The sequence below is a fragment of the Hyperolius riggenbachi genome, chromosome 3, assembly GCF_040937935.1.
Source record: "Hyperolius riggenbachi isolate aHypRig1 chromosome 3, aHypRig1.pri, whole genome shotgun sequence".
NCBI classification, from domain to species: Eukaryota; Metazoa; Chordata; class Amphibia; order Anura; family Hyperoliidae; genus Hyperolius; species Hyperolius riggenbachi.
Genome location: NC_090648.1, coordinates 270690445 through 270704531, shown reverse-complemented (window position 1 = coordinate 270704531; position 14087 = coordinate 270690445). Strand labels below are relative to the sequence as shown.

At 45.0% G+C, this 14087-nt stretch overlaps 1 protein-coding gene across 1 annotated transcript in view; it reads right to left on the bottom strand.

Moving 5' to 3' along the window:
- LOC137563632 (TBC1 domain family member 22A-like) overlaps positions 1-14087 on the bottom strand; it is a 640427-nt gene that overhangs the window by 594262 nt on the left and 32078 nt on the right. Inside the window, exon 3 of the mRNA XM_068276327.1 lies at positions 4198-4535. Within this exon, the coding sequence (XP_068132428.1) occupies positions 4198-4535 (338 nt within the window). The remainder of the gene's footprint in view (positions 1-4197; positions 4536-14087) is intronic.

Below are 14087 nucleotides of genomic sequence, written 5' to 3'. Positions count from 1 at the left end.
CAGCTCCAAGATGTGCCAGGTTGTCGATCAGTATGTTTGGGCAGATTGTATTGAATGCAGAGCTGAAGTCCAAAAACAGGATCCTGACGTAGGAGTTTGGTCCTTCGAGGTGTACGCCAGGCTGATGTTGATGGCGTCATCCACGGACCTATTAGCCCTGTATGCAAACTGATGTGGATCAAGGAAGGGGCTGGCAAGGCGTTTCAGGTGGGCAAGAACTAGGCATTCAAGGATCTTTATGACTATGGGGGTGAGGGCCACAGGTCTGAAGTTGTTGTATTCTGTGTTGACTGGCTTTTTTGGGACCGGTACGATTGTGGACCTTTTAAGACAAGAGGGGACACTGCCTTCCGCCAGGGACCTGTTAAAAAGGGAGGTGAGCGTGGGGGCCAGCTGGTCTGCGCAAGTTCTCAGGCAAGTTGGTGATATGCCGTCTGGGCCGGCAGCCTTCCTGGCATTGAGTCTGCGGAGGTGATGGAGAACATCTTTTTCCTGGACCGCTACTGGCACTAGGTCGACCTGGACCTTCAGGGAGAGCGTTGTCGAGGATGCAGGGTTAGCAAGCTGCTTGGGGCTGTTTTCAAACCGACCGTAAAACTTATTTAGTTCCTCGGCTAGTGAGGTGCTGGGGGTCGCATGCTGGGGGGGGGGGGGGGGGTTTGAAGTTCGTAGCTGCTCTGAGGCCTTTCCACACCTCACGTGGATTGTTTGACTGGAGGTAGTGACCCAACTTGTCAGAGTAGGCCCTCTTTGAAGCACGCAGTTCGCGATTTAGGGTGTTCTTTGCATCCCTGAACTCGTCTGGGGTGCCGTGCATGTGCGCCACCTCCTTGACTTTCCGGAGGCGGCGCAGCTTGCTGTTGAACCACGGCTTGTTATTCGGGAAGATCTTGAAGGTCTTTGAAGGAACACACATTTCCTCGCAAAAGTTGATGTAGGAGGTGATGTTCTCTGCCCATTCCTCCAGGGAGGGTGCTTCTAGGGCCGACCAGTCAGTGCATTCGAAGCAGGCCTGTAGCTCCATCTTAGCCTCGGCTGTCCACCTTTTTACGGTCTTTGTGGCGGGCTTTGTCTTTTCCAGGGGCCTTCTGTAGAAGGGGATCAGGTGGATTAGGCTGTGGTCGGAGTTCCCCAGTGCAGCACCTTGAGTGGCCTTGTACGCATTCTTTAGGGTCCTGTAACAATGGTCCAGGGTGTTGCGGTTCTTGGTGGGGCAGGAGATGTGTTGCTTGAAGCGGGGCATCTCCTGACGCAGGTTTGCACTATTAAAGTCTCCCAGAATGATGAAGAGAGCCTCTGGAAAGGCAGTTTCCCACTTGGTAAAGCTGTCGCTGAGTATACTCAGGAAACATTTTACCTCAGGCAAACCTAATGTTAACTCTTCTGTCTTTAAGTTAAGGAGAGATCTCTAAAGTTAATGCTTCAATCCTTAAAGAGGCACTTATGCTGCTATAGCAACATAGAGGGAGCTATTGTTGCTGGGAACGCAAAGAATCCCTTGCGTTCCCAGCCTGTCGGGTCCTGACGGCGAAACCGGAAGTGGTCGCCGGCGGGACCAGGAGGATCGGAGAGACACGCCGAGGGCACCGATCAGCTGCAGGGGGCTGAGGAAAGCCCCAGGTGAGTAGAACTCTGTTTCTTTTGTTCACTTAAGATTCACTTTAAAATAACTCCAGAATTCTAAAGTTAAAGACAGGGGCCCATATGCAATTAATTTTTTCACCTGAGTTATCTACAAGTTGACATTTTCACACCTTGGCCCATATGCAAGTATGGGCCAGTTTTCTCCTAGGAGAAAATTTTTTATCTTTGATTTAAAATAACTTGTTAGCACTTTGCAATGGGAAAAAGTATCAAAAATTAGGTAAAGCGTAAAATCAAAATTATTTTGAGTATTTTTTTGGTTGCTGGTGGTTTAAAGGGGATTTCATTGGCAAGTTTTAAAACATCACAGATGAGAAAACTCAGAGTTTTCTCCTAGGAGATAATATTTAATGTTTCATTTAAAATAACTTTCCAGCACTTTTCAACTAAAAAAAAAAAAATACCAAAAAGTAGGTGAAAAAGTACTATCAAAATTATTTTGAGTATTTTCTTGCTTTCTGGTGGCTTAAAGGGCATTTTATTGAGAAGTTTAAAAATATCACCTAGGAGAAAACTCAGGAGAAAAAGTGAATTGCATATGGGCCAGGCTGTTAATTAACTGCATATGAAAATAACTACAGAGGAGGTAATTTAGCTACAGAGGAGGTAACTTAAGGAATGAAGAGATAAGATAACTCTCAACTGTGTGGTGGCAAGTTATCTCTTGCATTATAGGCCTCAATTCACTAAGATCATGCTGGAGATGATAAGGCAAGGTAAAAAACTTACCTCCACACATTGATCTTGCCTTATGCTGGGTACACACGGTGCGTTCCCGCACTCGATTCCCTGCTCGATTCCCGGCCGCTCGATTATTTCCCGACATGTCCGAGTCGCGCTTCGATGGATCGTTAGGTCGATTTGGCATACTTTACACGAGAATCATCAAAACAATCATCGAAATGCTCGGAAATAATTGAGCGGGGCATCGAGTGCGGGAACGCACCGTGTGTACCCAGCATTATTAAGGTGTAGAGATAAGTTTTCACAGTGAGAGAGTTATCTTATCTCTTCAGTCCTTAAGTTACCTCCTCTGTAGTTATTTTCACATGCAGGGAATTATTTATTTATTGTATTTATAAAGCGCCAACATATTACGCAGCGCTGAACATTAATTTAGGTTACAGACAATATTTAGGGGCGACATACAGCAATATGACAATACAGGAATACAAGAAAACCAGATCACACAGCACAGCATGAGTACCAGGTAATGCTTAGTCTGGATGGAGCATGGAGATTAGGCAAGTTAGGTTCACTCAGATGCATAGCATGGGTTCACAGTAATGGAGGTGCATGATCAGGTAGGACACAAAAGGAGGAGGACCCTGCCCAAAGGCTTACAATCTAGAGAGAGAGGTAAGGACACGAACGGTAGGGGACCAGAGTTCAGCTGTGGGTTTAGAGCACTTGTGAGGGATAGTAGGCCAGAGTGAAAGGGTGAGTTTTGAGGGCTTTCTTGAAGATGTTGAAGGAGGGGGCTGCCCTAATGGGTGGAGGTAGGGAGTTCCATAGTGTTGGAGCAGCTCTTGAGAAGTCCTGGAGGCGTGCATGGGACTGGGTGATGCGGGGGGCGGTTAGGCAAAGTTCATTGGAAGAGCGGATTAAGCGGCTAGGTGTGTACCTCTGAGTAAGATCGGAAATGTAGGTTGGACAGGTTTTGTGGACAGATTTGTAGGTCAGACACAGTATCTTGAATCTGATTCTGGACTGGATAGGAAGCCAGTGGAGGGATTCTAGGAGGGGATCTGCCGTGGTGGAGCGATGGGAGCAGTGGATAATTCTGGTTGCCGCATTCATGATGGACTGCAGTGGGGCTGTTCGGGTCATAGGGAGACCAGACAGCAGGGCATTGCAGTAGTCAAGGCGGGAAATTATGAGGGCATGGATGAGAAGTTTGGTGGTGGCAGAGGTCAGGAAAGGGCGAATCTTCCAGATGTTATGAAGATGGAAGTTGCAGGACTTTGTGAGGTTTTGGATGTGGGAAGTGAAGGAGAGTGCGGAGTCCAGGGTGACACCCAGACAGCGGGTTTGAGAGGTAGGGCGAATGGTAGTGTGGTTAACAGTGACATGCACATCTGGGAGGTTCGTGGATGGCTGGGGTGGGAAGATCATAAATTCTGTTTTGTCTAGATTTAGTTTCAGGAACCAGCGGACATCCAGGAGGAGATGGCTGATAGGCAGGAGGAGACCTTGTCCATGGTAGTGGTGGATATGTCAGGGGTGTGGAGGTGTGAAGGTGTGGAGGTAGAAAATAACAGCCTGTCTTTAACTTTAGAATTCTGTAGTTATTTTAAGGACTGAAGAATTAACTTTAGAGATCTCACCTTAACTTAAAGACAGAAGAGTTAACTTTAGGTTTGCCTGAGGTAAAATGTTTCCTGAATACTACATGCCTTATCACCATGGTGATAGCGCTAGAAACGTTAAACGATAAGCTTAGTGAATTGAGGCCATTATCTCCAGCATGATCTTAGTGAATTGAGGCCAATGTTACACCACTTCAAAAAACAATTACACAAAGAGCTAACATACACACAGATATATACAAACCTGATGACGGAATCTGGCTTTCACTTGCTGATTTCACAATCTTGTTATCACTGATTATATGGGAGGAAGGCTCTTCTGGTTGCACAGATCTTTCTTTCAATTGTCTAATCTCATGGAACTTGTTCTGTTCTTGTAATTTAGTGTGGTTTTGAATGACTTGATTTGCAGTTTCCATCACAACATCTGTATTTAAACTTTCAGCAGCCATAGCTAGCAGTTCATCGTCATCCTCTCCAACGTCCCAGGCATCACTTGTGTTGCTTTCAAACTCTTGGAAGGTGGTGACTTTTTTCAGCTTTATAGGCGTCGTTGGAGGCTTCGGGATACTTTTTGTTAGCCTGTTGTTAAATAAATTAAACAAGTGTAAATGTAACTAACTTCATTAGCAAGATATTAATAAAACATGGAGAGAAAATCAAGCTATGTTGACACTGTAGTGTGCAATTCTCTCAAGCAGCACAACAGTTTCAGGATCTGCTTGTGATAACTAGCAGAAACAAATTAAAATAATATTGAATTACTCTGTATCTTACAAAAAAAAAAAAAGTTTGTCTTGCGCCTAAAGCAGTCATAAAAAGTAGTGTTCTCAACCAACACTTTTCTTTCATATGTTATATTTTAACAGAATTTAAAACAAACATACAAAACCTGACAATCTACACTCAGCCCCCCCCCCCCCCCCCCCCAGAGAGAAACAAAGGTTGTAAGTCCTACACTTATTCAACTCGTACATCTACCATTCTGTGCATGATGAGCCGATCCTCATCCGCTGAAGATGACACATTCTGGGAGATTCTCATGCTTAATGGTAAAGGACAGAAGTATGACAGCTGTCATTACCAAATTACTGTTGATCTGAAGATACTTACAGGCTCAGCTTGACTGCATTTATTGCAAGGATTAACAGCAAGCATTTTGGCTTGATTGCTTTGTTTGTATGTACATATAAAACACAGTCATTCCTACATGTCAGCATTTTTTGCCAGTCAAAGGATTAGTTTACCTGTTTAAAAAGGATGATAAAAGGATCCTGTACTGTGCAGATAAGTGCAGGTGACAGTATCACGATAACAGTACTTTAAGGGCTTGTTCACAGTATCCGCGTTTGCTGATTTTTTTTTTAAAGCGCTGACCATTTTGCAAATCGCCCTAAAAGCGCTTGTGTAATGATTTCCTATGACAGTGTTCACAAGTAAGCGTTTCGATTTCAATGAAATCGCTACATGTATCATTTTCTGAGTGCTTTGGCTCAATGGAAGGTATGGGGAAATCGCAAATTGAAAAAGCACTTTGAATAGCGATTTCCCGAGCGCTTTTATGAATTAAGACATTGTATTTATTCATTTTCGGGTTAAAGAGAAGTGAAAAAAAATAATTGGTAAGCAAAAGAGCTTAGAAAAGCGCCTTTCTAAGCGCAAATCGCAGGGAAAAACTCTTCAAAAATCACAGTATAAATCGCTCAGCGCTTGCAATAGCACTGGCGATTGATAATGTGAACAAAGCCTAAAAGGCTACCATTGCCAAGGTTTCACGCAAAAGCAATTTGTGCTTTGTGCCAGCATTGGAAAATTGTAGCTAGCTACATACTTATTAGGTAAAGTCGCTTTTAATAACATTGCATTGTACAAAAGACTTGAGCACAATCCACCTATATTTATGGAAATTTAGTTAGGTAAATTGTATTTTAACTAAGAATAAAGTTAAATGTTAGTCTTTCATGAAGAGGGTTCAGAGCAAGACAAATCTACTGTGAAAGTGTTTAAAGTTAAAGCAGAGGTTATTTACAGCCTCTGGTAAGGAATATTTCTCTTTACTGATAAAATAGTAAAGTATTTTAGTCTCAGCTGTAGATAAGAAATAACCTGGCATGCAGTTTAAAATACTATAAAGTTATAATCTGGATTTGGCAAATATGATGCTACCATACCAACTTGCTAAACACACCGAAAGCTTTTTGCACCAATACAATGTGTCCTTGAAAAGGCCACCAGGAAGCATGCTTATGTAATATCAAATGTTCACAAAAATCATTACTAAAGTTAGAGATCTACACCTTACAATTGTTTTCCTCTTAAAGTGAACCTTTATTAAAGCTAATGTAACCCCATTCAAAAAAAAAAAAGGCAGATACTTACCTAAGGAGAGGGAAGGCTCTGAGTCCTAATGAGCCTCCCCTCTCCTCTCCCGGTGCCCGGTGGATCTCAAGCAATGCTACATTACAGCACGACCCATTTAGGACCACTTTTTAAGCCTGCTCTGTGCCATTTTAGTTCCAGTGTAGCGATATGAAAATACTGCTCCTGGATCACCATTTGAAGCAGCTGTGCAACAATGCCTGCACAATACACAACAATGTCTGCATAACACAGCTTCTCCACATTGTTGTGTGGCATGAGGGCAAGGGGAATGGCCAAGTTCTCAATAACCATTTCATATCTCTATAGTAGCAGTATAAAGGCAGCCATACATCTAGCAATTCTGATTTAATCCACAAAGCAATCCACTTTATTGGGGAATCGACTTCAGTATGGTTGATCGAAAGTCGATCAACTAGTGACCCACACACTACAAGCAATATCCCATGCGATTCACCTTCACTAATCAATCTGACCGTTGTTATGTCTCCATGCTCTGAAGGCAAAAATCAACTCAGAGTCGATCAGATGATTCATAAACAGTAGCAGATTCCTGTGCGATTAACCGATATGTTGCATCCTGCCTGATCGATTAAGCTGGTCAATTTGACTGGTCAGTAACTTTTCATCGATTGGGCATACTTGAACACAGTAGATTCTCTCACGATTCGATAAAATGATCAAATCGAATATTGCCAGATGTATGGGCACCTTTAAGGTAGCCATACATCAGGCGACTTGCCAGCCAATCGACCATCTGATTTGATTATTATAATCGAAACAAAATCGGTGCCGCCAAGTTCATTCCCGACCCACAATGCGACCAATATCTGGCCAAAATTGGTCGCATTAGTCAGGGTGCCACATAGATTGGAAGATATGCTCGATCAGGTTCGTGGTGGTAATGGTGTGTGATATCAGGACAAGGGACAAGCACAACGAAACCCAGGCACAGTCCCCCCTAATGTTAAATGTCCACCCGGTGCCTAGTGCAAGTGATACATTACCAGTCCTCGGCCTCCGGGCGCACTCAGTTCTCCATATATGTGCACCCCACGTGGCTGCCTAGTAAGGGGGCTCGTGTGACGTCAAACACGCAGTCACGTTACTAGGCAACCATATAGCGTGCGTGTATAGATAAGGGAGGAATCTTGGAGCCAGCGGAGGACAAGCGGAGGCCGCAAACAGGTAATGCATCACTTGCAATAGGCAACGGGTGGACATTTAACATAAGGGGGATAGCATCAGGTTGGTGAGGCGCCCAGATGCAGCATTACAAGGCCGATTCCTGATCATTTTCAGCATTAAATTGATCGGAAATTGGCTTGCGATGTATGGGCATAAACAGATCTCTTGCTAATCAGATTCGATTAGAGAGAGATTTGTCACTTGGTCGAATCTGCCCATCATCGCTAGATATATGGCTTCCTTAACTTTACTAAGCAGTTCAACTCACTGTTGGGCTTGGTCCAACAGTGCATTATTCTCCCCAGCTCCTTATATTGGACATAGTCTGACAAGGAGCATAATGATTGCCACTAGAGGTGCCATGGTCTGATACATGTAGCTAAAATAGGCAAAAATTATCGAGAGTTGTCAATTATTCATCAGCCAGGGAGGTTGATCCATGGTTCCCAAACACTGCAGCATTTAACAGGCAGATCACTGGCTGAAGGCCACACTTAACGAGCATGGCAATGCCTAGCTATTGCCAGTGAATGTGTTTTCCATGCCCTACTAGGACAATCAATTCTGCAGTTTGCCACTGTAATGGCATGATTCTAAATGTTCAGAAATAGCTGCAGTGCTCCTCTATCAAGCGTCTGTCAAGTGTGGCACAATAAGGTGGAAGGTTATGGCGTGAAAGCAGTTGAAAAGCATTAGCTGCAACACTGCTAAGTTTATGTGTGAATTTAGGCTTCAGCACAGGCAGCACTCTGGAATAATGGTTTTAATTTACAAATAAGATAAGCAAACAGATTAATACTTGTAATATAGAAAGTTGGGCTGAGTGATTTATTTAGCTTTAACAAACGCACATGTAAACACCATCACTAAGGCAAATAAAGAGCCAAAATTCACTGTTAGAAAGATCTATTTTCCGAGCTATGGAAATTATCAGAAGATGCATCTCAAAAGGAAAATTACAGTAATTACTGAAGACAAGCCACTGAAGGTACACACAAAATAAATAGAAATAATCATACATTATAGTCTGCCTTAGCTCAGAACCTAACAGCCATAATAACACAAATTTAAGTCAAAAACTCCAGCTGATAAACATGTCTATATAATCTATCCTTTGATTGACACCATTAATATAAATCACTATCAAATGCATTAGCCAGAGATTCATGGAGTTTCTAGGAATCTAAAGAGCCTCTGCATATTGCTCAATAATTTAACTGTTACTTTACACGTATCGAAAAAAAATATCAAGTAAGTTACATTTTTCTGGCCTCCGATCAATAGCCTGGAGGGAATTTCAAAGTTAATTGAACGTCATGCAGTTCATACACTAGATAAAACAGGGCACTTACTGCTCTGGAAGAAACTTAACAAAGAACAATTATTTTAGGAAAATGTAGATGAGAACAACCTACTTCAATGTTGTTTTAACCACTTGATGACCCACCCTTTACCCCCCCTTAACCACTTGCCGACCGCCCACAGCCCATGGGCGGCGGCAAAGTGGACGCCTAAAGGACCGCAATACGCCTTCAGGCGGCGCGTCCTTTAGGCATGCCGGGGGAGCGATCGCGTCATTGATGACGCGCGCTTCCCCCGGCAACTGGCTCCGCCCACCCGCCGTAACATCCCGCCGGCCGTACGGAAGCGCCGGCGGGATGTTAACCCCGCGATCGCCACATACAAAGTGTATAATACACTTTGTAATGTATACAAAGTGTATTATACAGGCTGCCTCCTGCCCTGGTGGTCCCAGTGTCCGAGGGACCACCAGGGCAGGCTGCAGCCACCCTAGTCTGCACCCAAACACACTGATCTGCCCCCCCCCCCGCCCACTGATCGCCCACAGCACCCCTCAGACCCCCCCTGCCCACCCCCCAGACCCCTGTTTGCACCCAATCACCCCCCTAATAACCCATCAATCACTCCCTGTCACTATCTGTCAACGCTATTTTTTTTTTTATATCCCCCCTGCCCCCTCCTGATCACCCCCCCACCCCTCAGATTCTCCCCAGACCCCCCCCCCAGACCCCCCCCCCTGTGTACTGTATGCATCTATCTTCCCTGATAACCTGTCAATCACCCGTCAATCACCCATCAATCACCCATCAATCACCCCCTGTCACTGCCACCCAACAATCAGCCCCTAACCTGCCCCTTGCGGGCAATCTGATCACCCACCCACACCAATAGATCGCCCGCAGATCCGACATCAGATCACCTCCCAAATCCATTGTTTACATCTATTCTCTCCTCTAAACACCCACTAATTACCCATCAATCACCCATCAATCACCCCCTATCACCACCTGTCACTTTTACCTATCAGATCAGACCCTAATCTGCCCCTTGCGGGCACCCAATCACCCGCCAACACGCTCAGATTGCCCTCTGACCCCCCCTTATCAATTCGCCAGTGCATTAATTACATCTGTTCTTCCCTGTAATAACCCACTGATCACCTGTCAATCACCTGCCAATCACCTATCACCCATCAATCACCCCCTGTCACTGCCACCCATCAATCAGCCCCTAACCTGCCCCTTGCGGGCAATCTGATCTCCCACCCACACCATTAGATCGCCCGCAAACCCGCCGTCAGATTACCTCCCAAATGTATTGTTTACATCTGTTATCTTCTCTAAACACCCACTAATTACCCATCAATCACCCATCAATCACCCCCTATCACCACCTGTCACTGTTACCTATCAGATCAGACCCTAAGCTGCCCCTTGCGGGCTCCCAATCACCCGCCCACACGCTCAGATTGCCCTCAGACCCCCCCCCCTTATCAATTCACCAGTGCATTAATTACATCTGTCCTTCCATGTAATAACCCACTGATCACCTGTCAATCACCTGCCAATCACCTATCACCCATCAATCACCCCCTGTCACTGCCACCCAACAATCAGCCCCTAACCTGCCCCTTGCGGGCAAACTGATCACCCACCCACACCAATAGATCGCCCGCAGATCCGACATCAGATCACCACCCAAGCGCAGTGTTTCCATCTATTCTCTCCTCTAAACACTCACTAATTACCCATCAATCACCCATCAATCACCCCCTATCACCACCTGTCACTGTTACCCATCAGATCAGACCCTAATCTGCCCCTTGCGGGCACCCAATCACCCGCCTACACGCTCAGATTGCCCTCAGAGCCCCCCCTTATCAATTCGCCAGGGCATTATTTACATCTGTCCTTCCCTGTAATAACCCACTGATCACCTGTCAATCACCTGTCAATCACCCATCAATCACCCCCTGTCACTGCCACCCATCAATCACCCCCTGTCACTGCCACCCATCAATCAGCCCCTAACCTGCCCCTTGCGGGCAAACTGAACACCCACCCACACCAATAGATCGCCCGCAGATCCGACGTCCGATCACCTCCCAAGTGCAGTGTTCACATCTGTTCTCTACCCTAAACACCCACTAATTACCCATCAATCACCCCCTGTCACTGCTACCTATCAGATTAGACCCCTATCTGCCCCTAGGGCACTCAATCACCCGCCCACACCCTCAGAATGCCCTCAGACCCCAGCCCTGATCACCTCGCCAGTGCATTGCTTGCATCTATTCCCCCCTCTAATCACACCTTGAGACACCCATCAATCACCTCCTGTCACCCCCTAGCACACCTACCCATCAGATCAGGCCCTAATTTGCCCCGTGTGGGCTCCTGATCACTCGGCCAAACCCTCAGATCCCCCTCAGACCCCCTTCCGATCACCTCACCAGTGCATTGCTTGCATCTATTCCCCCCTCTAATCACACCCCGAGACACCCATCAATCACCTCCTGTCACCCCCCTAGCACTCCTATCCATCAGATCAGGCCCAATACAACCTGTCATCTAAAAGGCCACCCTGCTTATGACCGGTTCCACAAAATTCGCCCCCTCATAGACCACCTGTCATCAAAATTTGCAGATGCTTATACCCCTGAACAGTCATTTTGAGACATTTGGTTTCCAGACTACTCACGGTTTTGGGCCCGTAAAATGCCAGGGCGGTATAGGAACCCCACAAGTGACCCCATTTTAGAAAAAAAGACACCCCAAGGTATTCTGTTAGGTGTATGACGAGTTCATAGAAGATTTTATTTTTTGTCAAAAGTTAGCGGAAATTGATTTTTTATTGGTTTTTTTTCACAAAGTGTCATTTTTCACTAACTTGTGACAAAAAATAAAATCTTCTATGAACTCGCCATACACCTAACGGAATACCTTGGGGTGTCTTCTTTCTAAAATGGGGTCACTTGTGGGGTTCCTATACTGCCCTGGCATTTTAGGGGCCCTAAACCGCGAGGAGTAGTCTAGAAAACAAATGCCTCAAAATGACCCGTGAATAGGACGTTGGGCCCCTTAGCGCACCTAGGCTGCAAAAAAGTGTCACACATGTGGTACCGCCGTACTCAGGAAAAGTAGTATAATGTGTTTTGGGGTGTATTTTTACACATACCCATGCTGGGTGGGAGAAATTTCTATGTAAATGGTCAATTGTGTGTAAAACAAATTAAACAATTGTCATTTACAGAGATATTTCTCCCACCCAGCATGGGTATGTGTAAAAATACACCCCAAAACACATTGTACTACTTCTCCCGAGTACGGCGATACCACATGTGTGGCACTTTTTTGCACCCTAACTGCGCTAAAGGGCCCAAAGTCCAATGAGTACCTTTAGGATTTCACAGGTCATTTTGCGGAATTTGATTTCCAGACTACTCCTCACGGTTTAGGGCCCCTAAAATGCCAGGGCAGTATAGGAACCCCACAAATGACCCCATTTTAGAAAGAAGACACCTCAAGGTATTCCGTTAGGAGTATGGTGAGTTCATAGAAGATTTTATTTTTTGTCACAAGTTAGTGGAAAATGACACATTGTGAAAAAAACAATAAAAATCAATTTTCCGCTAACTTTTGACAAAAAATAAAATCTTCTATGAACTCACCATACTCCTAACGGAATACCTTGGGGTGTCTTCTTTCTAAAATGGGGTCATTTGTGGGGTTCCTATACTGCCCTGGCATTTTAGGGGCCCTAAACCGTGAGGAGTAGTCTGGAAATCAAATTCCGCAAAATGACTTGTGAAATCCTAAAGGTACTCATTGGACTTTGGGCCCTTTAGCGCAGTTAGGGTGCAAAAAAGTGCCACACATGTGGTATCGCCGTACTCGGGAGAAGTAGTACAATGTGTTTTGGGGTGTATTTTTACACATACCCATGCTGGGTGGGAGAAATAACTCTGTAAATGGACAATTGTGTGTAAAAAAAATGAAAAAATTGTCATTTACAGAGATATTTCTCCCACCCAGCATGGGTATGTGTAAAAATACACCCCAAAACACATTCTACTACTTCTCTTGAGTACGGCAATACCACATGTGTGGCACTTTTTTGCAGCCTAACTGCGCTAAGGGGCCCAAAGTCCAATGAGCACTTTTAGGCTTTACAGGGGTGCTTACAAATTAGCACCCCCCAAAATGCGAGGACAGTAAACACACCCCACAAATGACCCCATTTTGGAAAGCAGACACTTCAAGGTATTCAGAGAGGGGCATGGTGAGTCCGTGGCAGATTTCATTTTTTTTTGTCGCAAGTTAGAAGAAATGGATTCTTTTTTTTTTTCTTTTTTTTGTCACAAAGTGTCATTTTCCGCTTACTTGTGACAAAAAATAATATCTTCTATGAACTCACTATGCCTCTCAGTGAATACTTTGGGATGTCTTCTTTCCAAAATGGGGTCATTTGGGGGGTATTTATACTATCCTGGAATTCTAGCCCCTCATGAAACATGACAGGGGGTCAGAAAAGTCAGAGATGCTTGAAAATGGGAAAATTCACTTTTTGCACCATAGTTTGTAAACGCTATAACTTTTACCCAAACCAATAAATATACACTGAATGGGTTTTTTTTTATCAAAAACATGTTTGTCCACATTTTTCGCGCTGCATGTATACAGAAATTTTACTTTATTTGAAAATTGTCAGCACAGAAAGTTAAAAAAATCATTTTTTTGCCAAAATTCATGTGTTTTTTGATGAATATAATAAAAAGTAAAAATCGCAGGAGCAATCAAATAGCACCAAAAGAAAGCTTTATTAGTGACAAGAAAAGGAGCCAAAATTCATTTAGGTGGTAGGTTGTATGAGCGAGCAATAAACCGTGAAAGCTGCAGTGGTCTGAGTGGAAAAAAAGTGCCTGGTCCTTAAGGGTTAGAAAGACTGTAGTCCTCAAGTGGTTAAGGACCAGCGCTGTTTTGAGTGATCTGTGCTGGGTGGGCTGTGCAGCCCCCAGCACAGATCAGGTTGCAGGCAGAGAGATCAGATTGCCCCCCTTTTTTCCCCATTAGGGGGATGATGTGCTAGGGGGGTCTGATCTCTCCTGCCTGCCTGGGTGTTGCGGGGGGGGGCACCTCAAAGCCCCCCTCCGCGGCGAAATCCTCCCCCTCCCTCTCCTACCTGGCCCCCCCTGCGATCGAGGCTGCACAGGCCGCTATCCGTCCTGTGCAGCCAGTGACGGGACGTCCCCTGTCACATGGCGGC